We start from the raw sequence: 27096 nt of genomic DNA on the forward strand, positions 1-27096 counted from the left end.
TACACTGACAGTAATGACCTTTGAACTTTTTCTCATTTTAATGGAGGACCACTGGGATTCTCTCAGGAGACCCTGAAAAATGTGTTGCCTTTGTCCATACCTGTTTACCATACCCAATTTCAAGAGAATTAAATGACATTTGATGAAACTAGACTGATCTACAGGAAGCCCCTCCTGCTTTGAATTTCATTTAATTATTTAACCACTTTCCAATTCCACTGAAAAGCTACAGGCTCTAAAAGGTTACCTACTACTGTAGGTTTACTGATCCTATTAATATCAGACATGAAAGACTTGACAATGTTCTGGAGGAGGTTGAGTTTTATTTGGAAATCTGACAGGCATGGCTGAATGGTGAGCTCTCACCTTGAACAAAACAAACAAAAAAAAAAATCAAGACAGCAGCACTACAGGTAAACAATACTAGTGTTTGAGAATGTTATATTAAACATAAACCCACTTGCACACATTATGCACTCAGGTCATTCTCTCTCTCTCTCTCTCACACACACACACACACACACACACACGCACACACAGTCAACTCCATGTCAACATGAGGACATCCTCCATTAATAATCACACTACATCCAGAGGAATTCCAAGCACTTTGAACAATTACCCACAGTGCAATTAATCTAACTATACACAGATAATTTATATATATTTTTTTATGTATATAGGGTTTTCAATAAACAGTATTCCATTTAGACAGTTTCATCAAGTCAAAATCTTCATAGCTTTCCATAAATAGTGAAAAAAAATGTCTTGACAGCTCCTCACCACTGTGATTCAAAAATGGTCCCAAAAAAGAATATGAAAAAATAAAATACTAATGTGCACAATTTTTCTGCAGTCTCAAAACAGAGAATGACAATCAAAACCACCAACATAAAACAAAAATCAAAGGAGGGGAATGGGCAAAGGGGTAAACGTTGATATTCACACTCACAGCACAGACTGGTTACTACATTTACAGGAGGTGGAGGGACTCTGGATCACTGTACAGGTTAAGATCAGACAACAAATCAGGCAGACTGTCCACACATCATCCCACAACAACCAATACATCTTCATGTCTGTTCTGTACGCACAGGACCTGACACAACTGGATGGCTTTAAACAATATGGATAGATCACATCTACTGAGGACACCGGTGTCAAAGTCGACCGCCAACATGTTTCTGTTGCCATCCCATCCTGTCAGACCCACGGGGTGTAATGGAGGAAGGTGAAAATCTCCTATTTGTTCTTGCTGTTTTGATGTGGAATGAATGAGATGGTGTTTGATGCAGACACTTATTTTGTAGATAGAATGAGGGCCACGATGAGGCCATAAAGCCCCAGCACCTCAGCGAAGATCAGGATCAGGATCATGCCCACGAAAAGCCGGGGCTGCTGGGCGGTGCCTCGCACACCAGCATCACCCACGATGCCGATGGCAAACCCGGCTGCCAGACCACTCAGGCCCACACTCAGACCGGCACCCAGATGCAGGAAACTCCTGTTGGAGAAAGAAAAGCGAATCGTCACTGCACAAGATAATACTGCTTGAAACATTCAGTAAATCAACATCAACCCCTGTTCTATTAAATTATCTGCAAAACTGCTGCATGACATTTCACTTTAATACTTCTGATATCTGTAGCAATTCAGAGTACAGGAATTACAATCAGGCTTGTCTGTATCAACACGCTTTAATGTGGTATAGAAGCCATATCTTGGCAATAATGTATGTACTGCATATCCAGATTACACCCATATTTTCCCCATTCAGAGCAGAAACAAGTGAAGTTTTCCTATTAAAAGATTAATGGTGACCCCAGCGAGGACATTAAAGGACGTAATGAGGTAAAATGTGGCAGTTTGGACCCATACTGTGTGGTCACTCTTCTGCTTGTAAAATTGCTCCGAAACTTAAAAGATAAAGGAAACAAATTTTTCTAACTTTTCTCTTCTCTTAAAACATCAAAATTTTTTGAGTGATATCATGGGTCAGGTAAAGTTTGTTTACATTTTGAAAGAAAGCAGTTGAGGTGTAGTAAGCATAGAAGGATGTGTAGGTTAGGCCATCGCGATATTCAATAAGATCATGATATTCAATAATATCAAATATAAACACCCATGATAATATTTAAATGGCAATATTTGGGCTGGACTGTATCTAGATATCAAATTTTGACTATCACCCAAGCCTAGTGTAGGTGGAGGCCAACAGTCCTCCACATCATTAAACAAGGACATGCAGAACTTGAAGTAAATAAAAGCAACCCACATATTCTGTTTCAGTCAGAAATATGGGACATTAATGAAACTAAAGATGCTGTAACTGCTGTTTCACTGTGTCTTTAACTTTTTGAGTACTGTAAATCTGCTAAATCATATCAAAAAACAAACAGGATCACTCATAAGAACTAGTCATAAGGCAATAGTTTTAATATTGACAATGAGTGGCTTCTGATGGCCGAGTGGTTAAGATGCATAACATAAAACTTTTTCTTTCTAAAAAACTTTCACCCTCATATAGAAATGTATCCGGCCATAACCAGGAAATGAGTCCAAATTAGCAGTTTAATGGTTGCCCAGCAGTGAGCCGGACGTAGCAAATGTACCATAACGAAAGAAGTCAGACATTCAGAGAGCTCAAGACCCAGAGATAAAAGGCCAGTAAATACTGGACTTCTATTGATATCTTAATGAAGATTCTTTGACTAATTGATGGATCTCATTTGATTGCTAGATCCTTTTGATGATTTATTTCTACTCTTAGCCTAACTTGGCTTTGCTTTTCTTATTGTGATTATGAGTTAAGGAGATGTTAGGGTTGTGTGTGTGTGTGTGTGTGTGTGTCAATTTAAACAAGTTACATGAACAGAAATAAAAGGTAGGAATGATCAGAGGTTCATCATACTTGTAAAGGTTGACTCTCTCAGAGATGTTGTTTGCTATCAGCACAGCCACCACCAGCCCGTAGATGGCGATGATACCCGCCATGACCACAGGGATGATGGACTTCATGATGAGCTCTGGCCGCATCACAGACATGGCAGCAATGCCTGTGCCACTCTTCGCTGTCCCATACGCTGCTCCTAATGCTGAGTAAGAGAGGAGACAGTGGGTGTTAATTCATCTGTTCACTTTGGCCAGTCTTCACTTTCTTCTTTGTCTTCACTTCACAAAACATTCCTGATGAAACAGTAAAAATGTTTGAGTTCTCTCCCAACCAGCAAGAGTGCACCTACTTTTAAGTTTTCCCACAGAACACATCTGTGAAAAACATCCTTACTACCTTGTATAACCCTGCCTATTTCAATATATATCACTGATCACTGCAAGCACATTGCCAGTTGCAGTGTGTTGGGTATACCAGTACAATTTAAAACAACCTAATACAGTAATACAGCAGCCTTGCAATAATCCTCAATTTTTACAGTAACTTCAAGCTTTTGTTTTTTCATGTTTTCCATAGCAAGTTTTCTTTTTGTGCTTTTTTTTAATCTGCTCATATGTTATTTTTGTTTTCTTTGTTGTTGCTTTGTATATTTATAACTGTACTCAATTGAAATGTGTTGTATTTGTGCAGGGCATTGTATAAGCCCCTTGGCTTCCTTCCTCCCCTAAACTCCATTACAGTATTTATTTTACCATAATGTTTAAATCATTCAAAAAAAACAGACTAAAGACCGTCTTGTGAGGCTTACAATGTTCAGTTTTTGTTGACACATTATCAGAGAGGTGCTGATGGAGCTAGGTTTAACTAAAACAGGAAAGTCATTGTATATGTAGTTAATTCAATAATAAAGATTTTAAAGTTTAATTTCTTTAACTAATTTAGCTTCTTTAGGGTTCCAATAAAATAATGGGCACTGAAAAACAGGCATGAGCGACATAAAATATTGTGTGTTGTGTTTGGGACAGGATGAGTTAATTGTTTTGTTTTGGGGTCAAAGATTTCACCAGCAATAGAAAAAATATCATGTGCCATTTGTCAGCCAGTTCAACACAACCCACATCATGTGTGGGCATTTGTCCCCTGTGAAGGTTCATCTACACACAGTCACTCATCACAGACCAGCATCTACTTTCACGGTAAAAAGAAATGTATGTAATCTACAGTGTTCAATGCTATTCTTCGTTAGGTGAGCGTAGATCTACACAGGCTAATTACTGATCATTTCACACGGCTTTCATGGCAGCAAGTGGTGAGAAACTGTGAACGCAGGATGTTACCTGCTTACAATAAATACCTGCTGGAGCATATGAGTAAATGAATCACACAATATAGCTTTCAGCACTTCTCACTTACTGCTGTGGGTGTGTTGACACGTTCGAGGGTTATGTAAGTGGTCCTTAATAAGCATCGTGTAAATAAGAAATGCTGCATTTTAACAAGTAGCACTTGTCTTTCTAATGTGGAAAAAATGATATTTTCTTACCTGCAGATATTTTCTGCAGTCTTTATTTATAAAGTGGATGATTTCTTACTTAATACCTCTTCTTTTCAGTGCATTATGAGCCAACTCTGCACAGCCTGCTTTCCCCCTAGTGTCTTTAAAAGGCGGAGTACTCACATCCCATTGATAATGAATAGGATTGGACATCATATCTTTCTTCCAGTGGGTCTTCAACTTTACACAGGTGTCAGATATCAGATGCTTGACGGAGTTGTCTTGTATGTTTGATAAGGATTATCTTTCCCATCTCCATTCCTAAATGTTACAACAGGGCTTCCACTTCATGCAGCTGTCACCTTCGAGAAATCCTGGACCACGTACCATAGTGAGCAATCGAACGACTGTTGTGGTGCTGTAGCAACAACCATGGAGAGTTTACAGAGACACGGGCACCGTGTTTTCTGATTCAAAGCTGTGAAGCCTATGATGTAGAAATAATGCTCGACGGAGCCCGACCTATACATCAGAAGTAGTAACAAGAAATTGAAGCGCGTTAAAATGGCAAAGACATGTTTGAAGTAATCATTATTTACAGTTATTCGATGACCAAATTTAGGGGAGAATGTCAAGAATGTTTGGATGTATAAGTTAAAAAAATATATAATATTGGCCAATATATAAGATCAGTACCAGCCTCACAAACCCACTTTACCTTGAATGTCACAGCACTGCTACAAAACAATACTTCAATGTGATGCATTCAGGCAGTGATTTGTTACAAAAGATTAATTATATTTTACATTTGTTTTGTTATCCAGTGTATAGCAAAAGCAATAGCAGTAAAGGTTTTCAAAAGCATGTTTCTGGACAAAAAAATAATATTTTAACTCCTTATTGAGAGTCTCTCCCATGGAGCCTTTACACTAAATGTGAGCTATAACAGCTCATGGAGACCAAAGTTTATGCAGGACCGTCAAGTCCCAAAATATAGTTTATTTTGGTACGAGCTACAGAACAGACAAACAAGTTGAAATCGTAAGGCCTACATTAAAATAAAACTCATTTAGACTTAATTAAGGATGCACTGATTGAGTTGGATGTCAGCCAGGATGTGACCGATCTACATTAAACACTGACTCTGTGCCACAGTTATTCTAAAATTTTAGTTACATTAATTAAGCTACAACAGGCCACAGACGCAGATTTAGTCCCATGACAATCCCTGGCCTAGTGTTACTTATATAAAAATAATCCAGAAACGGATTTTAAATTTGAGAAAAAGACAGCATTGGTACTCTGTGTTGCAGATACCTAGAGCCGAGGTGCTGTGATTGGTCCTGGGAGAGAAAAAGATGGATCTGTGCATCTCTAGATTAAAGCTATGAGCCCCAGTCTCCCACTAGCCAGATGGACAACCTCGACAAAGTGTCACCTGATGTCATCATCAAATCATCAGTGACTCCCAAATTACGGAGACAGTTGACTGCTTCAGCAGGAACCAACACCCCCAAAATATCTCCCCCTTACAGCACACTGTAAATTCTGCAGGGGAGTAAATTTCCCCCGTGACAACCTGGGTGCACCCTGCCTCCTGCAAGTGAATGAATGGACGGATTTTCCCTTTAATGAGAGAGACTGACTTGCAGGCCTTGGTGCTGGCCCGCCTGTGATGCAGTTCAGCAAAACCAATGGAAAACATGCGCTGGCATCAATTTCATCAAGAATCGTCTTTACCTTACGCCTCATGTATGTGTGGACTTCCCTGTGCTGATGGACCAAATACATTTTGACAGATTACAGACAGCTCAGCGAGGGTCTGCGTCACTGACCAGCAGCCACCAGCAAACGGCGTCTGGGTTTGCTACGATACAAGCTGCATCACGGAGGAGGAGGTTAGCTTTGATGCTGGGGATGTGAGGAGCTGGTGGGCCAGCAGCCTGATGTCGGTGGACACCCCCCTCCCACCTCCCCCCGCCCCCCGCCTCCCTCTTGCATCCTCAGCAGGTGTGTGTCTGAGAGAGACCCAGCTAACACCAACACCGCTTCCCCAACGACACCACCCGTGTTGTCGTTTCTAGCATCGTCGTGGGGGGGGGGGGGGGGGGGGGGTTCAACATCTGGCTGAGCTAAGTCGCCGTTCGCGTCGGAGGGGTGAAGCGGGGGTGTCAGGTGAAGAAGCTGGGATAGTTACCGCTGAAGACCATGGCCGCAGAGGCTCCCATCACAGCGAAGAAAGGCGAGTACTCGGGGCTCTCCTCGGAGGACATTCTCGCTCTTCTCTCGGGGCCACACAGCTACAAGGAAAGCTATCTTCTCTTTAGGGTTTCCCCTGTCCCACCGTCAGCCTTGGGCAGGTTAAAGCGCTGAGAGGGGGGCGACAGCGTAGCAGCCAGCGAGGGCACCGGTGAAGAGGAGGAAAATGGCGAAACGGAAAAAGTCACATGATCAACCCCCTCGGAAGGATCCATTCGTTCGGACGTGGGGGTGCTCGACGCGAACAGGCTCAAAATATCTAACCCTTGTTGTTTGTTGCACCTTAAAATATCTTGTATATTTTGTTCTCGTTTGGAAGCGATTTTCGCAGCGAGTATATATTACAGAAGTTTTTAAAACCGTAAAATAAGATGTAGAGTTTGCGGAGCGTCTGTGTTGTGGTATGTTCTGCTGCAAGTGCACTGACTGCAGTTGAAACGCTAGTAGTCACTACACACTGGCGTATTAATTATTAGGTGGCAAATAAATGGTAAAATTAAGCACTGAGCAGTGTGTTTTCATAATAATTACAAAACAAAACAACAGTGTAATGTAGGGACGATCAGCAAACACAATAACACAGTGCCCATGTCAAGCATCATCCATCTTCTAATGCAGCACAGTTTACATGTGTGTTGTATGTTGTTTTCACCATGGAATAACAAGCAAAGCACGGAAAGGCTCATTTAAATCACCATTAAACTCTCTGGTGGAGTCAAACAAATTTAGGCTGACTTGACTGAGTGACCTGGAGACACATCCTGGAGCTGCCTTTGTCAAGGTGACACTAAAATGGAAGTGGGTGTTTCTGATGCCAGCTAAAGGGAGATTTCACCTCACCTCAGAGTATTTGTTTCCTTTCTTGGGCAGGTTTTGTCTATATGTTACATCTTCACCCGATTACATATTGTCTCTACACAATAAGTCTCCTAAAATGTATATTTCACCCACAGCATCCCTTAGTCTTGATGGCTATCACAATGCATGTGCATGATTTTATTGGGGTTTATATCCTGAGACCATTTTTGATTTGACCGAGGCCTCCTGCATAAGACCAACATGCCCTGATTTTTTTTAAATTTTTTATTATTCATTCAAAATTAAACTGAGAGTTTAGAGCTTTGACAGATTAAAAAAACTGATTAATAACTGATTTTACTGTTTCAGTCCAGCATCACAGGAAAAAAGGACATAGTGTACAATTGGCATCAGTAAAGACTGGAGATTAATCTGCATCACCGCAGCACAGAGCAACCACTTTGCACGATGAGGAAGGGCGTTTGCTTGAAATGTGTAAATAAATCATTTAATTGGATTTTTATCAACAGCCACATGTCCTGCTGAAGTGTCCTTGAGCAAGACACTAAATCCTCAGCTATTCAATCAGTGTGATCATCATCCAAACATAATAAACTACGATAGAACACATTTTAAAATTTGATAGATATATAGTAAAATAAATCATTATGATAAATTAGTATTTACATTTGAATTAACCGTTTTTTAAATTTTCTTCTGGCAATTGAATTGTACTGCAGGCACATAGATTGTACTCTGTACTTACACCAAACAGAAAATATATGCACATCAATGCAATACATTAGAAGACTTCCGACCTTACAAGCTTACTTTTTTTTCATAGGTTTGAGTTATTTGCTGTCTTTATCCCAAAATTTAATTTTGATTTGGTTCATGACTACACCAGATTTATTTTCTGAAACTGGCTGCTTTGACCACGATCCAAATTATACAGTTCAACTGAGAGACATTTCCCCAGGTGAGTGGGTTGTCTTACTAAAACTTGCTTGACATGGAAAGGTACCATGGAGGGTACCTCCCTGCTACCTCCCAGCTCCAATGTGTACAAGGTGTAGGGCAGCATGCTGACATCCCCCAAGTTTTTATATTCAGTATACTAGAGGAAAAAAACAGCACTACTTGGTGACATGTACCATACAGTTTCTGTATGCTGCAACATATTAGTGAGGACTAAAGAAGAAAAACATTTAAATGGATGTCCCTCAGTGTTACCTGTGTAAAGTAACACAGTAAGGCCTTTATAATGTACATAGACAATAGATTTTGCTAGGAATGAAAAGTGAGAGCAGAGTAGATTGCTGGAAATGAACTGCATACACATGACCGTCAGCAGCCTCTCCACCACATGCTTTAAAAAAAAAAAAGAAGCTTAGTTCTGGTCAGAACTCACTCATGTGACCTGCTTGACCATTTCTTTACAATAAGAAGAGCGCGTACATTACTTCTCTTTTGCTGCCTGTGTTTTGAAAATCCATAACAAGTTCAGTAATTGTAATGCTGCAACAAACTGTCTGTGAAGCATCAGAATATAAAATGTGTTGTTTTTGTCTAATTTTGTTCAAGGCATGAAATTCACTTTTTTTTAAAAAACATTCCAGATCATTCCAAAATACCTGTCTATTCCATAACAATATAACAATATTAATGACCTATACCACAAGTGTTAATCAATAACATACATCAGACACACACAGGAATCCTGCTATGTAATAAACCTTATATAGCAATCATTTGTGAAAGCTGAAATGTAAAATATATATAACATCATATATGACTATATAACATCACTATTACAGTCACTCAAATGGATTTTGTCTTCTATGGTTGTATATATATAACATTTTATTTTTTGAAATAAAGGGTTTAGAAAAATAGATTTTTAACCAGTAACACAATCAGTGGTTTGTATTGTTTGCAGTAGCCTCTGGTAACCAGCAGGGTATGTACAAATTGATATATACTGTATTATACATGTAAAGTATAATCAAGCAATTAGTTAAAACTGAAGCTGTGAACAGTGTCTTCCAGCACCATTATGCCATATGCAGCAAGGGCTCAGTAAAAATATGCTGTAAATCAAGTGATTCAGAGGATTATCACTTCTCATGTGGTGGAGATGAGACTTTTATATTGTTTCTGTACTATGAAGAGAAACCTCTTCTTTCAAGCACCTAAATACAGGAAGAAGTGTGTTGTAGGAATCAGCGTCAGGATTACATGTACAACAGCATATCACAGACAAAAGAAAACTAAACTACACACATTACTGACACAGTATTTTAATGAAAGATCAGGTTAAAATAATACACTTTAATGAAAGAAGCAGACATTAAAAATCACCATAAATATGCTACATAATCCTAATCACACTTTGCTCTAACATGATTGAGTAAATGTATCAGTGAGGGCAGCTTAGTATTCAGCTATACACAAACACAAAGGGTAGATTTCATCATCATTAAGTCAAAGTGAAGATATCCCAACTGTGCAGTGGAAACTCTAGATGTGAACCTCATACTAATACAACATCCAACTTAAGGCATCTCAGCATACATTGCACAGACATACACACACACACACACACACACACTAAAATGTATACCTACAATCAGGAGACACTCATACTCCAGATTTAAGAATTCTTTCAGGAGACTTTTGCAGGCTTTAACCTTACTAGTCCAACACACTAATTGCCTTTGGCACAATATGAACAAGTTACTGATCTTACTGTAAAAAACAGGAATTTCACTGATTAAAAAAACCAAAAAAACAAGCCCTCCCACTGCTCTAAGCATTCCCATACCCTTGCATCAACCGCAAATGATCTACGGGTTAAACAAGCCTAAATACTTTACACAGTTTGGGACAGATAGTTAAAACTCAAAAGGGAAAACCCAAATACCTGCATCTGATGTGTAAGAAGATTATTTGACTTGCACTGGCCTCGCCCCCACGGAGCGAGGCTGTTTAGTGGTCACTGATAAGGTTTTCGTCACTCGAACACGCACACATGCCTGTGTGACTACATCTGCCAGTCTTTCACGCACAAACCCTGCACTCATTCAGTCCATGTCCCAGCACAACTAGCAATTAGGATAGCGATATCAGCAAATGTGTTGTTGTGGTCGCTGGAAAAACACGAAGAACAGAAAAAGATAAGGCATCACATGCTACTCTTGGCAAAGCCATACGAGGTGAAAGTGTGACACAGCGATGGCTCGAACGCGGGATGAGGAAGCTACACTGGAACCCTTTTAAGTCGAGGGGATGCAACTTTTGAAAAAGTCATGAAGAAAGACAAAGATTTCCCTCTCAGTCCCAGCCGTTGTCCTTTATCATGTGGGACAGCTCGATGATGTACTTCCCCTCCTTGTACTTCTGACTCAGTTCAAAGGCTTGTTCCTGCAGAAGCAAGGTGCAACAGGGTAAATAAAAAGTAGATTAAAGTGTAGCTCAAATCTGACTTATACCATGGTTATGCACTGCTCAGTACTAGTATCATGTAAGGATATGCAGACACTCTGAGTTTCCCAAAACTCTTTTAGCATTACTGAGAAAAACGGTGTATAAATGGTGTATTTTTGTGCATTTCTAACATTTGAAACTATTGCTTTATTACCATACAGGAATTTAGGGTTATGGTGTAGCTTTGGAGCCTTTACCATAGTGGTTGTAGCTATGCCGAAGCTGATGTGTTGCTCCTCAAAAATGTAATTAAATATCTGGGCTAAAAAGGTGCCACATGGGGACTGCAAGAACTGCGACTGGCCAATTTTGGATGTCAGACATCTAGCAAAGCGATCTCTACTGCCAATCCCCTGCTCACCATGACCCCTCTTCTCCATCACAGTGAGTGAGTGACAGTTAACATGGACAGGACATGGCCTCATCATGTGCGATAAATCAATTTAAAGCTACAGGGATACTATCAATGGCTGACATATGATGCTGAGCTCTGAATGAAAATCTACAACATGGGTATCTATGGTGGGGTCAACATTGACCTTATTCGTTGAGCATAAATCTGATTTAATGGTAAACAAGCCAGCATTTACTGTGCAGCTGTACATGCTTACATATTTCCAGCCCAGTGTAGTGTGACAGTTTTCACAGTAGATGTCAGCCACTGCGTGAAGTCCTGTGAGCAGCAGCCTCTCCTCTGCAGGACCACAGCCGACGTTCACCCTGAAACCAATCGCAGTGTCATCAAACAACATCTTCTCTGATTCAAAGTACTAAAATTACTCTCCTGATCATGCACAAGTACAAGTTAATCACTCTGATATAAACTAATGTTCTTGATAAACTGTGAGCTTAAACTCTATATAAATTCCTTTGAGAGGAAAAAAAGACTCAACTCAAACAGTCTTGGGGAGAAGGCGGGAAACCATTTAAGGCTCCATCTGAACAGATCAAGTTTAAATTGAATCAGTGATGATTAAGATACATTTAGTAATTTTGACTGGGAGGCTTTGATGCCCTCACAACTTACAGTTGGAGTCTTTCTGACCTATTAACCCAGTAGGAACATGACTAAAGGGAACTCTCCCAATTTCAAGGTCCACTCTGCAGTAAATCAAATTATCTGTTGACAGTGTGTAAACAAGTCTGATAATGGGAATCTGTTTTCAGGAAGCACAACTATTTCTGAAATAATATACTGGGTAAACAAAAGAAAATAACTGATCTAATCTGATCTAAAAAGATTTGATAATAATGTAGGGGAAATACGGAGGGATATTTAAGGAAAGCGTTTTTTAAAACTGCAAGGAATATAAATCAATTGCAACACCAACTAAACTCACTTTCTACAAAGTGATTATGAACTCCAAAATAAGACTTAAGACTGACCACTTTTGAACATTCAGTGTGCCAACAACTAGTAATATTTAAAAATAAAATACTCACACAGAATTGAAGAGGTAGGCTCGGCCCTGGCTGCCTTGGAAAGACTAAAAGACATGGAGGAAAAATGAAATTAGAGAAAAAAAAACCTACATGTGCCTCATTGACATATGGATCACAAACACAATATGATATTACCTGTAATTTCTCCACCTTCACAAAATATTTCTAAAATGTATTGTAAGTTTGATACATCTCCTTTAAGGTTTATGTCAGTCCAGTTTTATTTACTTTCTTAATTATGTGAGAACCATGAACTGGAGTGTGAGCTAAGTGAAAAGATGATTAACAACAAAGGGTGGCAGAAAACTGACCTTGGAGATAAGATCGTCATGGTTGGCCAGATGGGCGCGGCAGTGCACACAGCTGTAACGGCGGTGGCAGGAGTCCAGGTAAGCCTGGAACGTCTTGGCCTTTGTAAGTTTCACCATGTCTGAGGAGGAGGAGGGAATGAGGAAGCAGGATGGTGGTTTGTTGTTGTGTATGGATTAGTGATGCAGGCATACAAGCTATGACTCCAGAGACCAACTAGTTAGCCATAAATACAGATCAATCAGGTGCTGGGCACCTTTCTTTCCTTTCTTATTTTGATCAACTTCACTCCTATCAGTGAGGAATTCCAGGACATTGGACAGACAGGTTTGAACACATCTGATAATAGCAATATGACATTATCAAGCTTTATCACAAAAAATCGACCTTACCAAAGTAATGCAGGAACAAACAGAGCATTAACTGGCAAGACAATGTAAAAAAACAAACAAACTTACTTTTAGCATTCAATTTGCTGTTTTAACCAAGGACCTGCTTTATAAATCCTTTCCTGGCTTTGTTATCTATCATATAATTATAGAGTGAATATCAAGGGAAAGTAACAAATCATAAGACAAAACTTTTGCAATTACTAATCAAGTATTCTGATAGATGCATGCTTATTTTAGTCATTTTATAAGGAAAACTGTTAATTATGTTATTTTCTAGGTTCTCAGAAACGAGGCTTTAATGCTTAATTGAATTGAATATGTCTGGATTTGTACCATCGTTCAGAACAAAAAATGTGGGAAATTCTGCAGATTTTTTTAAAGATGTAAAGATGTAAATTGTTAGTTGCAGCCCAAACTTTTTAGTTGGATAGCATGACTTTCCATGATATTTCCATGATTTTTTTCCATGAAAACTGAGTTGCAGCCCTAGTAAAAAAAAAAAAAAAAAAAAAAAAAAAACCTGAAAGTGTTGCAGTCCTGACTCTTTTTTGTTACCTCTGCAGGGACTGAGAGTCACCGAGTCAAAGTAACGTTTGTAACAAAATATGTATTGTTATAAAGGAACAAAACTCGTTGAGACTAATGCTGGAAGGTGGCTCAGGGCAGCTTGTTTCCTAGTTCCTAGCAGTTTCCACAAAGCATTGTCGCTTCAGTAGATGCAATCAGTTCACCCAAATTCAAGCCCTGGCAAACGCGTGTTGCGACGATTCTGCACTGTCCAACGCTGGTGACCGTCTGTCAGCGGCTAAACAATGACAAACAAGCCCACAAATGGCCTAATGCATGTGTCAGCTGCGGGAGAAATTAGCTGCGACCTAGCGTGTGTGTTAGCTAGACGGCTAGCTCCGCACAGTCACAACAGACAGCAGCTAACAGCGGCTCAGAGGCGCAATGCAGGATGTTCCTCGGTGTCCGTCGACTCACCTGATACTACCGGGGCCAATGTTACCGACAGCCGAAAACCTTGCGATTACAGCCGGGATGCGGTCGGCAGGTAGGCTCAGGTCAGCGGTCGACAACCACGCGTTGACCGCTCGACAGTCTCTGTTGTTGCAGCGTTTACCCGCGTCTCCTTTTTAAACGAGCTCTCAAAGCTTCTCTTCTTCTCCTTCTCCTTCGTCAACACAGAAGCAGGAATCCGACAATCTTGGCAGGCTGACAGGGTGAGAGTGCAGCGGCCCCGGCGGGAGGAAAAATGTGGTTTGTTTATGAAAACACGCAGAGGAGGAAGTGTGAGGACTGCAAAACAAATCCCTGTGGACCAATGAGAGCCCCGGAGTGACGTCTAGAATGTGGGTCAACCAATCAGATTCGACTTCACAGGAGCCACAGGACGGTCGTCGGTGCAGCTCATGGAGGCGGTCAGTGAGGGGTCTGCTCCCGCTGCTGGATGTGGGAGGAAAGCCTCTTGTAGACTGGCTTGAAAGCAGCGCAACTAAGTACATTTATTCAATAACTGTACTAAAGTACACATTTGAGGTACTCATACTTTACTCGAGCATTATCTTGTCATGGCACTGTATTTTTCTACTCCACTACATTGTATTGTAGACGATTAATCGATTAGTCGATAAACCAAAACTCTGCTATTTTGGTAACATATGAATATTTGCTGTTTGCAACTGTGCAAATATAAGGATTTAGTGATCTTGTTTATCACACTTAATAGTACACTGAATTTTTTTTTTTCCTGATTTTGTACTGTTGGTAAAACAAAACAAGATATCTGAAGATGTCAAAATTACACATAAGTGAAGAAATCCAAGAGAGATTTATCACTTAATTCTGGCGTTTTGTAGTCAGTCGCAGCCTTAAAATGTGATCTTTTCACCTATCTGACAGCTTTAATTAAGATTTTTGCACTCACTATATATGAGGAGCATAAGAATATGATGCTTTATTGTAGATTAAATTACCCGACAGTATTAACAAGTGGAGCTGAAATGATTAGTGATTTGTCAATAAGTTTATTGAGAGAAAATTAACTGTCAAGAGAGGTTTGTCAGGTGTGGACTGTTGCTTGTGTAAGACAAGCGTTTTGAACATGGCACTTCAGGCGTTTGGTAATTGTGATGGGGATTAGAGCCCCATCACAATTATTAGAGCCTCAAAACCCGAAAGATGCACACAAACACAGAAGATTAAAACAAACAGCAAATATTTACAGTTGAGAATCTGATACAATTTTGCTTAAAAAGTATTAAAACAGTTATTCAATTATCAAAATCATTTCAGATTAATTTTCTGTAATTGGCTAACTCTATTGAAAAACCTACCCTCTAGGTAGGAACTGTAGTTCTGATGGATGATACTTTAGTCTTCAAGGCATTTTAAGGTATTTAGTCATAGCATATGTAATATGTGAATCTAAACCAGCCTCAATGTTGATAAACCCCCACGATTCCTAGAAATATTACTGACAACACGCCCCCTGTGTCCTCAGTGTTAGCCCCATGTCCCTGGTTGTATGATCACAGGTGCCTCATTTCTCTGCTGGGTCATTTATTCACGCCTTTGCTCTTTGTATTTATTGTAAAGACCTTATTGGCACTGATCCATTTATATTCCATTAACTCACTCGTCATACTGCAAGGCACAGCCAAATAGGGTCAGAAAAATACAACCACAACATACTGGTTGATTATAAATGGACTTTGACCGACTGTGGCCTGGGAAAACAAGGACACAGGTGTGGTTTGCTGCACATGTAAACCCTCAGCTTATATGTTCATATATAGTAGATGTGAGACTGTTTTAAACACAGATGCACAACACAGCCTAAAAACCACATTCACAACACTGTACTCACCTACATGGATATATTTTATGTACCAATAATCATACTTTTTCTTTACTTTACTTTAGTTTCTGGCCTCATGTTCCTCTCAATCAAATACCATAACAGATAGAATATAACAGCACAACTCCACGGAAATTGTCTCAGATAATTTATTTCTTAACTCCAGCACTTACTCAAACCAGTCAAATAATGTCAGAAAATAACATGAGCCACAGTCAAAACAAAGTCATGTTTACTCTCTTATCATGAGAAATGGGATGTCGGGTGACATGGTCCAGCTAGTTAAATATTCTCTCCAGCACTGGTAGATTTGCTGGAAAGAAAATCCATGGCTGTTTCTTTAAACACTGGGCTGTGTCTGAAAGACTGTGGGTGGAGGCCATAGAAATGAACTGATTGCAGCTCACACTGCAAACAAGTAATTCCATCAGCAGTGATTAAGGTTTGAGATTAAAGAGTTGACTGATAGTTTTGTTCTCAATGGATGGATTTTAACATTTCCTGATAGACCAACAGCTCTCTGACTAATCTTGTCATGGGTGTGGAACTTCTTGTATTGACTTCTCTTTTATAGTCTTTTCTTTTTCTTTCCTTTTTATGTCACAAAATCCTCATTCATGAGAAAACTGCCATGTCTCAGTTCTCATGACTGGATGTGTTTCGAGATCACTCCCGACTTCTGTTTCTGCAGAGGTAGCTTGAGAGAGAAGTTGGATAGTCACTCATCACCCCTGTGGCTCCCACTTCAAATGCAGCCTTTATATCCTCATCTTCATTGCACACAAACAAATGCACCTGAAATTACAGATATATTAATCAACCCTAGTGATCTGCTTGGGACCCTGGAGACCACAGACCCTCTGAACTGATGACATGTTTCAGACGCCAGCCGGAAAATGTGGTTAAATGCAATTACATTTCAACATACTTTTAATCTGAGATTGGTGTTGACTATACTTTTTATGCATCACTTCTCTTCCCAAATCCTGAATAAATCTATCTGGATTTCCGTCATTGGAGTAACAGTTTGTTTATTAGAGGTCTAACTACATACTACATATTTTGTTAGGTTCATAAGATGTGCAAGCCTTCAGTATTTTTCTACATATTGGGTTTGAATAAGGTCAGAGGAAAAGAGAAAAATGATTGATTTCATCATGATTACTTTGGTCTGTGGGATTGCAAACCGATGAAATAAAACTGATCTCAACAAAACACAAGGATGGTCATCTCTGTCATCTTTGCTGCAATTTTGAGCTCAAGTAAGTGGCTTGATCGTACTGAAATTTAAAGTTGGAGAGAAGCTGTTGACTCAGATGTAACTGCAGCTGTAACAGAGCAGACATCAACGTAAAGTAAGATGCTGCAGCAACATCAAGGAGCAGCTGTTCAGCTACACTGTAGATCAATAATTGATAGAGGATGATGTCATGATATTGATAGGTTATAATATAAGTTATCAGTACTGTGGCAGCAGCATTGTGATACTGTTCAATGTTACTGTACAGTGTTGAAATACGCAGTACACTGCACTTTAACACATACAGTGAATTTATGCATTTATTTGACACTATTTTACACACAGTTTATGTGTTAATGTTTCATTCATCAGTTACGCAGATGTCATGATGTATAATAGATGATGCTCTTGCAATATATCACATGCTGCTGAATCATGGGAGCCCAGTTTTTCAGTTTCTCCCACCTCTACAACTGTCGCTTCACTACTTTCTCCTGGAGTGTGGGGGAAAAAAAAACATCCCTCAGTTTTTATATAGATGATGGTGCAAAGAGCTTTTCACAGTCCCTACTTCAGAATTACTCACAAGTGTGGCAGGGCCCTCGGCAGCTGACAAAGCTACAGCATATGACTTCAGTTGTTTTCATGCTCAAACTATTCAGTGATCACTCGTGGCCTGACAATGGGGGTGATCTCATCCCAGCAGAGATTACTCACATCAGGACAGAAGTGATGCATCAGAGACACTCACAGTGGCTGTTTATCTTACTGAGGTGTTTTCTGCATTAAAACACTACGTTCTTTGGTAAAATAAAGTCCAAATAAAGTCTTGTTTGTGTATCTGGGAAAGAGAATCAATTTGAGATTTTGGGGCTGAATTGTATTTTTTCCTAGATATTTTTTGGTTGGTTGGTTCATACACACGTGCATACATACATACATACATAGACATGATAGATAGGTCTCTGTATTGTTTGCATATTTGTTTATAGAGCAAGTTCTGCTTAAGACTTTGATCATTTCTCTTCCACTTTTATCTGTTTTATCTATGTTATCTTTTCATATTTTCTCTGCACTGCTGTGATGCACTTTGAAAACTCTCTGTTTACGTATGCACTTTACACATTAATGATGATGGTTTCATACCTGAATTCCACGGGCTGCAAGGTGTTTAAAAAGACTCTTCCTCATCGTTACTCTGGAATGACAGCATATAAAATCTATGAAAATTCATTCTCTACACAAATTGCAGTACAAAATAATAAAAACAATTTAATCTTCCTGTCATATAAACTTTTTAATTTTATCCCAAGATGTTATAATTCTGTATAACAACATTTGTCTACATACAAACATGCCTTCTTGTGTTCGGTCAGTCATACTTTTTTTTTCTGGAAATGTTAGGCAACATTTCTCTCATTATAACTTTAAACTTCAAAAACCAAAACAAGTCAGCCATAGAGTAGGCTGCAGTGGTCCTCTGTTAACCTTCACTCACTTTTCTAACAAAGAGACAAGGAACCTGTTCCTCAGGATGCGCTTCTCAGGAATGAACGTCCTTCATCAGCCCACAGACACAGAGAGAGAAACAATGAACACATTACTCTACTGTAACACATTTACACCAAAGGTTAGAAAGAGAAAATCTGAGTGGATTAAACCAGATGGATGTACAGAATGGCATCCAGCCACATTAACTAACATAACATAGTGTGCTATGTTAAAACTCAGATTAAGAAGTGGGATGCAGCTTTAAAACAGAGACAATACACTGAGCATAGATATAAAGGCAACTGTGGTATAGCCCAGGCATGAGGGATAATTGTTTCCCTCCTCTTTATGAACAGATATGTAAATTTTAACAAAGACCTCATTGTGAAATGACACACACCCAGGACCATACATACTGTCTCAACATGCAACGATACACAAGTGGGCAGCCACACCTGTTGAAGATGCGTGGCAGGTAAAACTGCAGTAAACTCTCTCCCAGTGGCACGAAGGGCAGCAGGCCGCTGTAGAAGAGGAGCAGAAGCAGCACGCCTCGCTTCACAGTGAAACTGTACGGCATGGAGCTGTTCTGTGAAGACGCAACGACAGAGAGAGAGAGAGAGTGAGGGGAGGGGGGGGCAGGGTGCCAACACTGACACAGTTTTTCACAGTTTTTTAAAGACATACATCTGACGGTGCACTAAGAGGAGCTTGTAACGCCATCACGTTTTTACAGTAGACGTGAAATAGTAACATAACACTGTACAAGTAACTTTGTCTCCCTCAAGTGGGTTATGTACCGATCTTTGGCATTCCTTCATGATCCTGGAGTCCACTGAGGCCCAGACAGTGATTTCCTCCCTGTTGTAGCATCTCACCAGGTCAGAGACCTACAGACGGGGGTGAGATATAAGAGTGAATGCATTTGGCTCAAACCAAGAACAGTCAATTACCACTTTTACTTGGGAGTCTAAAAGCAACATGAAGTCCAAACTGCTTCAAACAGGAAAAGAATGGACAAACGGTGGCAGCAATTTAAAGCTCATCATCAGGGATAATCTTGACATTTAATCGGATAGTTGCTAAGCACCACAAAAGACCAGACCACAAACCTTGGTGACACACTTTAATTAAATACTACTTCAGCCTCACAAAGCTGGTATTATCCAGGGCCCGACTGACACTTACAGGCTGCTCATATCCATCCATCGTTCGTAAAAAACTGCACTTGGTCTGATTAGTTGGCTGATGTGCCCTGCCCATGTACAGTATCTATTGCCTACACAGTTTTTATCTATTTACTTTCAACAATGCTACATATCATCTTCATTTTCAAAATGCACTTTTATGGGGCGTTCCAGGAGTGAAGAGGAACTGGGTTTCTTTCTTATTCTCTGGGTTAGAGACTGTGCTGTGGTTCTTTTATTGTATCTATGCCTCCACACCTGTGATAACCAGCGCCGGAGGCATTATGTTTTCAGGTTGTCGGTCTACATGTCTGTCTCATTCTCATGAATGTGATATCACAGTAATGCCTTGAGAGCGTCTTCAAATTTGGCAAAAACATTCACTTGGACTCTAGGAAGAACTGATTAGATTTTGGTGGTCAAAGGTCAAAGGTCAAGATCATGGTGACCTCACAAAACACGGTTCTGGCATTGTGAACGCTATATCTCAGTAATGCCTTAAGGGAATTTCTTCAAATTTGGCACAAACATTCACTTGGACTGTACTGATTAGATTTTTGTCGTCAAGGGTCAAAGGTCGAGGTCACGGTGACTTCATGTTCTTGTGAAGGCAATATATCAGAAATGCCCAGAGGGAATTTCATTACTTCTGAGACAAACATTCACTTGGACTCAAGCATGAACTGATTAGATTTTGGTGGTCAAAGATCAAAGGTCACTGTGACCTCACAAAACTTTTTTTTTGCCATAACTCCTGAATTCATACACTAATTATGACACAATTTAACACAAATGTCAATTATACAATTATGAATTCATGACTATTTATATCCAAATGTTCAAAGGTTATCTTCACTATGACATCATAATGTCCTGTAAAAACACTTGTGGCCATTATTCAACTGTGTTACTCAGGAGGGGGAGATTGTTACTATATTTCCTGCAACTTGGCTGGTTGGCGGAGGCATAACTGCAAGGCAGTTATTTATTTTTCTTTAGGTGCACTGTACCTTTTCTATTAGCTGGTGGTTGTTCTCTTTGATCTCGATGCTGACAGGCATCTCAGGGAACTTCCTGAACACGTCCTCCAGCAGAGCAAACTTCCTGTCTGTACCGCTGCTGTAGTGACCTGAAGGATGGGAGGGGTGAAAAGGAAGGTTGCACCACATACACAGACACGCACACAGACACGCACACACGCCGTTTGACCTACTTCTTCACTCAGCTGCTTTTTGAATTTTGAGAATGAGAGGAGCGACTCACCTGCATAAAATGTCACTTCCAGTCGCTCCTTATACAAAGGCAAATCCTGAGAGAGTTGAAAAATAGACATAAAGATGGAGACATAAAGATTTTTATTATTGTGCTGCTGATTGTGAAGACCATGAAAAGAATTCACACTGATCTTGGTATGTTACTCTCTTACTCAGAAAACAGCTATATTTCTGAGGAAAAGCTCAAACTGAATATAAAAGATTTAAATGTGTCTCAGGACACACTGAGGTAAAACACACAGTTTTTATCCAGCGTAGTTACCAGCTAACTTCAAAATCCTTCTGCATGATACGTACCAAGGTAGTTTTAAAGTGAATATTTGGGTTCACATGCAGCTGTTTTGCATGTTGCAGTTATACTGAATCATATGTTCCACCTGAAATGCAGGGGAATTTGTAACAAGTAAATGTAACTGCTGTGTTTGAGTGATGAAAAACTCACTGTGTTTTGTCTAACAGGCCCCTTCCCTGCCAGTGTGGTTAGCGAAAAAAAAGTAACCCAGAAAAGCACCACCTGAAAAACACTGTTTGAAGGCTACAGCTGCTGTCTCAGCGTGACCTTTGACCTAACCCACAGTCCTGTGAGGTCTGTCCTCCCACCTGTAGATCGAGTGAAGAGATGGTGACGTCCTGTCCGGTCTGCCTCAGCAGATTCTCATCATGTGACACCACCACATGTCCGTCATGTGTCAAGTGACAGTCCAGCTCCAGCATCTGTGTGCCCTGCTCCACCGCGCTGCAGACAGAAGCACATATAGAGAAACCATAAAAAATAAGAATACACACTTTTGTTACCTGTAAACTGAGAGTTCATGCCACTCTCAATAGAGAAAGCAGCCTCTTAAAATGCTGTACAACAAACAACTGCACGGTGTTGCAAGAGATAAAAATGCACTGTTCCGTCATGAAGCACAGATCTACTTTGTACGGTGTGTCATTCAATGATTTTCAGCCCTGACACCCAGCAACCCTGATATATTTAATACTAGGATTTACATTTTAGCAGTTTGACATAGCAGGGTGACATAGTGGAGAGAGGCTGAAAGTATAAACACAGGAAATCCCTTATTATAATCGAGACAGTTTACCAGGCTGGATAATCACTTGATGTCTTGCTCATCGGAAAGAAAAGATAAAATCAGGGGAAACTGGACAGTCTTCTTTCACAGCTGTTCTGAGAACAAACCTGGGTTTGGTACTCACTGTGTGAATGCCTCCATGGTGCTTTCTATCCTCTCTCCACATCCTGAAAACAGACAGGGGAGTCAGGGTTGACGATGGCAGCAGACTCGCCCGGAAAATACAGAAAACATGCACACTTAGACAAACTTCAGTTGAGGAAGACATTTTTATTATTTTTATTTTCATTTGCTCAGTGTTGTAGTCATTGTAGTCATATTATTTGATTTTTTCATATACTTCCATATATATTTTTTCTGGAAGCAGAAGAAGACTAAGCCACTGATACAGTCCTGTTCTTCAGTACAACACAACAACAAGTTGTTAGATATTTGCATTATCATCTGTAGTGTGTGTTGACTTTTTCCATCTTTACTTGAACTTCTTGCTGCAGGCTAAAAGCAAAATTGCAAGAAAAGTAATCTGCAAAATAAAATGAGATTGTGTTTAAAGTGAGTGAAGAATATTTTAGCTCATTTTTTTCACCTTCATCTCCACATCAATAATTTGTGCCAATATCAGAAAGACTATATTTAGGAAATCTTTTGTCTTGAGTCTTTAACCCACACGGCAACAGTGTGCAACCGGTGAAAAATATGAACCTTTAAAATGTGAACAGTTGAAGCAAAAATCCATCAGTAGTGAACATCCTTGCATCTATCTCCTTGGCTACTTCACTTAGTAATCCTTCATGACGCTCTGAATACTGGTTGACACATAGCTATTTGCACTGCACAAGTCAGGCTTTGAATTAGGCTGATTCAAATCAGACTGTTTCAAAACCTGCTTATGGATGCCTCCTCCTGGCAGGCTGCCCCCCCCCTTACCTCCTCTATGTGAGATGTGTGTGCAGTAAAAGGCTGTGCGTTTCCTCCTATGGAGAATGTGTGGGTTCTTCAGCAGGTACAACGAGGTGAGTGTGTAACCTCCCAACGCCGGGAGGATGAAATACAAAAAACTGCCCATCCTTCCTTGCAAACACGTCCAGAGTCCCACCCAGTATGTTGGACAGAATCACCTGCAAAAATGGTGATCAAACAATGTATCCAAGCCCTTAATAGTGATCTCCAACAACTCTCTTTGGTCTTCCACTGACGAACAGGTCCAAAAGCTTGACTGAAGACAACCTCTGCTCACTGTCTTGGAAGATAAAAAACTGGACAGACTGGTACAACCGCAGACATATATTCCACGAATGTTTCATCACAGAGGAAAAGAGTAAGTATTGCTCTTACTCACTCTTTGCAAAGACACCTGAAACCTACAGAGCTGTAAAAATCTGTTAATGAAGCATGGACTCACAGCCCAGAGCTCACCTCACTGCTCTCTCTCACTGGCCTCTCCCCTGCCTGTGGCACTACTATTTCACTCTCTTTACACTGCCTTTGTTCTGCAGGAATGAGTGGCTTTGTGTGTGTGTGTGTGTGTTTGTCATACCTGGACACTGCATGTTTGCCAACATTTTTCTAGGATTTCTTTTATTCTGCTTCATTGTTGGGGGCACTGCATATATGATACAGAACATATATAAGACTAAATCAGCCTCAAGATAATCTCTCAGGGGATGCAAACAAGGACAAAATCTATAGTTATTTCCAGATTTAACCATAGATGAAAAAAAAAAAAAAAAAAATCAAAGGCATCACTGGAAGTGTCGCAGGTTTCTCAGCCCGGGTCTGTTTGACAAAGAGGATGTGGCAACATGTGGAGGTATGTAAACTGAACTCTGACCCACGAGAACAGAAATATGAAAACAGCGACATGTCTGGAGGCATGCATGCTCACTACGTGTACAGTACAAAGTCAGCAGAGTGTAGTACTGTATTGTTTAGCTTCAATAACAAAGCTGGTGTGTGACAACAATGGTGCAACAGGCCGAGCCCTCTCAGATGTTACAACAAGCCTGGTTTCCACTGAAGGGAGAAATCTATTCACTGCAGGGCAATGTGGCATTCTAGCATTTTCTCACATTTCCAGGGTTTGTCCTATTGACACATAAAGAACGTTTATATACAAGTCATTTTGAGAAACAGATCATGTTCAACGTTTGTCTACTTCTCTGTTTTCAGATGGATTTTAAACTTAAAGACTTGGGGAATGTCGGGGATGGAGAGAGAAGCCATGCTGAGACACGCAACGTAGGAAGATGGGAAAACTACGCGGCATGAAAAGCAAGTTAACTTTTGTGGCCACAGAGACGCCGCAGCTACATGTGCATTCCCACAACTGTCAGACTTTACTCCTCTGAGGACAGTTTCACAAAGAAACCTCACACTGGTGTGTAGTGTTGAGCCCGTTTTAATCTTTAATCTTACATTAGTCCAATGCTCGTTAGACGGTTTCACAAAAATGAGGACTGACTTGTTTGAAGTCAAAGCCTCGTTTCCATGGTAACAACCAGTGACATCTGTGACCAATGGCACAAAAAGACAAAAAATAAAAAGTGTAGTTTGTTAACAATGTAGTGAAAGGAGTGATGAGGAGGTAAAGAGTATTTAGGGAGCACAGTGACCCGTTAGAAACGTCCACCTGTGAGGACATTGTCATTGGTTGTTTGTTTGTCCAGGTAGAGAGGGGGTGGGGTGAGGTGGGGGGCACGACACAGGATGTGTAGAGACAAAGAGACACAACGTGACTACACCTCGTTTGGTCTTTGTTCATCTCTTAATGGTTGAGTTACATCTCATGGCCATTTTGTCAATCTTTGTGGTTGTTCTGTGGAGATTTTGTGCACTTGTTCGATTGACTTTCCAACAAAAAATGTTGGAAAAAATGTCATCCAGTCATCAACCCCATCGAGGGGGCCTAAGCCAGAGTGTTTCAGGGGGAGAGGGGCAGTTTGATGCCGTAACAGACTTCACAGCAAATGAATACCTCAGACAGTCAATGACTCCACAGCTTTGTGCAGGTTCAAATGTAAAAAGGTGCTGAAAGAAAAAAAACTAAAGACAACAAGAGACAAAAAAACAAACATCCACAGAAATTTGTAACAGTATCAGGAAATTTTATTTAATTATAGGTATATAATTCTGTTTCTTTATTAATCGTTTAATTCATAATACCCATAGAATATACAGACTATAACCCTCAATAACTCATATCTCTTTGACAGTCTACTTATATCTTCTTTTAAAATAATTCCTTCTAAGATTTTGGAGGGGAAATTTAAAAAAACAAACCAAAGAAAAAAAACAACAAAAAAAACCAAAAACCAAAAACCAAGGTTTCGGAAAGATTGAAAACACTGCCAAATAACAATCACGCCCATAAGAGATATAAGGAAGAAAAAATACAAATAAAAATGTCCTAATCATTAAAAAAAATGATACAACTTTAACTCCCTTTTATGTAAAAAAAAAAAAAAAAGAAGAAAAATACAACAACTCACCATTAACAACAATAGCAATAATAAGAACAGCCATTTAAAAACAACAATATCTGGAAAGAGGCCTCAGACAGGCAGGCCTTTAGACTTGTCGATACTGTGTGTGAATGTATGTGGTGCGTTTAAGTGCAACGTTTCACAAACACACAGATACACTCCTAAGCGAGAGAGAAGTGTGTGTATGTGTGTGAGTGTGTCAGGAGGATTGCGAAATGGGGTCCTCTTGGTTCATTCCCATGGTTACCCAGTGAGATGTTTGGTCTGGTGGCAGGTCAGAGAAAAAATAAAATTGTGTGACTGTTTCTGTGTTGGTCAAAAAGAAGAGAAAAAAAAAAAAAAACAGTCACACAAATGTAAAAGCACAGGTAACTGCAGGGAGAGGGCCCAAGCTGTGAGGAAACAATACACACTTTCAAAACACACACACACACACAAAGGACAAAAAGAGTCTTGGCTTTATGTTACTGATAAGCAGATACACAAACACTTTTATAGAGACATAAATTACTGCAGACAATGAGCCTTAAACACACGTAGCAGGTGAAACTTAAAGCTGGACGAGCAGGATACGAGACAGAGAGGGAGAGACTGACCAATATAACAAGCTTTAAGGGGACAGAGCATGGCTGAGAAGACAAAGTGCCGGCGTGCTGATTGAGTCGTGTGATTGGAGCGAGTTTTCCTGCTTGTATGACCGTCCATGGTCAATGAACCAGGTGAGACAAGGGGTGGGGGGCACGATTTTCTGAGGAGGGAAGCCACAGCGAGGTCAGTGATATGGGTTAGAAGGTCTTCACCAGTCCCACAGTAGATGAGTGGAAAAGGGTGAGTACATAAAAAAGGGGGAGGGGAGGAGGAAGTGGAGGCAGCCCTTTTGAGTAAAGCGTGGTGAGTTGTGAGGGTGAACAAAACAATGCGCATCACCACATGCACCAAAAAGCCTCACACCGACCCCAGAGTGCTGGCTATGGCTTCTGAGAGAAGAGCCTATGATGTCAAACAAACCGATGATTTTTGCATGTGTTGGTCCATTTTGGGAGGGAGGGAGGCGAGGAGGCTTCTCTTACTGGTCCCAGTGCAAGAGGCAAAAATTAGTGCAGACTGAGCTGGTGACTGAGCTGGACCCACGGCTGGTGGGTGGTCACAGAGGAGAGGAGGGAGCAGACACTGACAACTGATGCCAACAAAGACAAGTAGTGCAACATGTGCACACACTCAAAGGAGCACGAGTAGCCATCTTTGAGAAACAGCACTACATCACCCACATTGAAGAAATACACATCCAGTACGTTAAAAGACGGGCGGAAAAACACACACACACACACACACACACAGGCAAAGGGAGGAGGGAACAGGAGCGCACAAAAGAAAACTGGGCAGAGAGGGGCAAACTGGGATATATGCT

General features: G+C 40.3%; 3 protein-coding genes across 5 annotated transcripts; all 3 read right to left on the bottom strand.

Annotated features, from left to right (window-relative positions):
* Nucleotides 1-303: 303 nt before the first annotated feature.
* Nucleotides 304-6833, bottom strand: atp6v0ca (ATPase H+ transporting V0 subunit ca). Its single transcript, XM_071474075.1, has 3 exons — nucleotides 6586-6833; nucleotides 2912-3095; nucleotides 304-1504 (listed from the first exon to the last, which is right to left on the bottom strand). Exons 1-3 carry the CDS (start codon nucleotides 6659-6661, stop codon nucleotides 1300-1302), a joined length of 465 nt encoding a protein of 154 aa, XP_071330176.1. The 5' UTR covers nucleotides 6662-6833; the 3' UTR covers nucleotides 304-1299.
* Nucleotides 6834-9729: 2896 nt separating this feature from the next.
* On the bottom strand, nucleotides 9730-14457 carry ypel3 (yippee-like 3). 2 transcript variants are annotated; one of them, XM_071474077.1, is made up of 5 exons: nucleotides 14060-14457; nucleotides 12686-12899; nucleotides 12375-12418; nucleotides 11543-11651; nucleotides 9730-10868 (listed from the first exon to the last, which is right to left on the bottom strand). In XM_071474077.1, exons 2-5 carry the CDS (start codon nucleotides 12800-12802, stop codon nucleotides 10779-10781), a joined length of 360 nt encoding a protein of 119 aa, XP_071330178.1. In that variant the 5' UTR covers nucleotides 12803-12899; nucleotides 14060-14457; the 3' UTR covers nucleotides 9730-10778. The 2 variants fall into 2 exon arrangements, with proteins under 2 accessions (XP_071330178.1, XP_071330177.1); XM_071474076.1 differs by having other exon boundaries at nucleotides 12686-12804; nucleotides 14060-14412.
* A 629-nt stretch (nucleotides 14458-15086) lies between these two features.
* Nucleotides 15087-23662, bottom strand: gdpd3a (glycerophosphodiester phosphodiesterase domain containing 3a). Of its 2 annotated transcripts, none has more exons than XM_071474069.1 (10): nucleotides 22909-23123; nucleotides 22331-22373; nucleotides 21728-21863; nucleotides 21117-21162; nucleotides 20864-20982; nucleotides 19467-19556; nucleotides 19122-19255; nucleotides 18674-18733; nucleotides 18322-18373; nucleotides 15087-16730 (listed from the first exon to the last, which is right to left on the bottom strand). In XM_071474069.1, the coding sequence occupies exons 1-10, from the start codon at nucleotides 22961-22963 to the stop codon at nucleotides 16602-16604; spliced, it is 864 nt and encodes a 287-aa protein (XP_071330170.1). In that variant the 5' UTR covers nucleotides 22964-23123; the 3' UTR covers nucleotides 15087-16601. The 2 variants fall into 2 exon arrangements, with proteins under 2 accessions (XP_071330170.1, XP_071330169.1); XM_071474068.1 differs by lacking the exon at nucleotides 22909-23123 and adding an exon at nucleotides 23134-23662 and having other exon boundaries at nucleotides 16067-16730.
* Nucleotides 23663-27096: the final 3434 nt, after the last annotated feature.

Source organism: Trachinotus anak, unplaced genomic scaffold (genome assembly GCF_046630095.1).
Source record: "Trachinotus anak isolate AG129_WGS33_773 ecotype Australia unplaced genomic scaffold, CSIRO_AGI_Tana_v1 ptg000003l, whole genome shotgun sequence".
Lineage (NCBI taxonomy): Eukaryota > Metazoa > Chordata > Actinopteri > Carangiformes > Carangidae > Trachinotus > Trachinotus anak.

Bases quoted from the DNA above. Each gene is read 5' to 3' on its own strand.
- atp6v0ca (XM_071474075.1), bottom strand. From the start codon at position 6,661: ATGTCCTCCGAGGAGAGCCCCGAGTACTCGCCTTTCTTCGCTGTGATG. The intron at 3,096-6,585 runs GTAACTATCCCA...TCTCTTACTCAG, and splicing joins TGCGGCCATGGTCTTCAGCG to CATTAGGAGCAGCGTATGGG. The intron at 1,505-2,911 runs GTATGATGAACC...TTTCTCCAACAG, and splicing joins GAGAGAGTCAACCTTTACAA to GAGTTTCCTGCATCTGGGTG.
- ypel3 (XM_071474077.1), bottom strand. From the start codon at position 12,802: ATGGTGAAACTTACAAAGGCCAAGACGTTCCAGGCTTACCTGGACTCC. The intron at 12,419-12,685 runs GTCAGTTTTCTG...CATGTCTTTTAG, and splicing joins ATGACGATCTTATCTCCAAG to TCTTTCCAAGGCAGCCAGGG. The intron at 11,652-12,374 runs GTGAGTATTTTA...GATTGGTTTCAG, and splicing joins GCCTACCTCTTCAATTCTGT to GGTGAACGTCGGCTGTGGTC.
- gdpd3a (XM_071474068.1), bottom strand. From the start codon at position 23,272: ATGGGCAGTTTTTTGTATTTCATCCTCCCGGCGTTGGGAGGTTACACA. The intron at 22,374-23,133 runs GTAAGGGGGGGG...GTCTGTTTTCAG, and splicing joins ACACATCTCACATAGAGGAG to GATGTGGAGAGAGGATAGAA. The intron at 16,731-18,321 runs GTATGAAACCAT...CTGTAATTTCAG, and splicing joins TTGCAGCCCGTGGAATTCAG to GTGCATTTGTTTGTGTGCAA.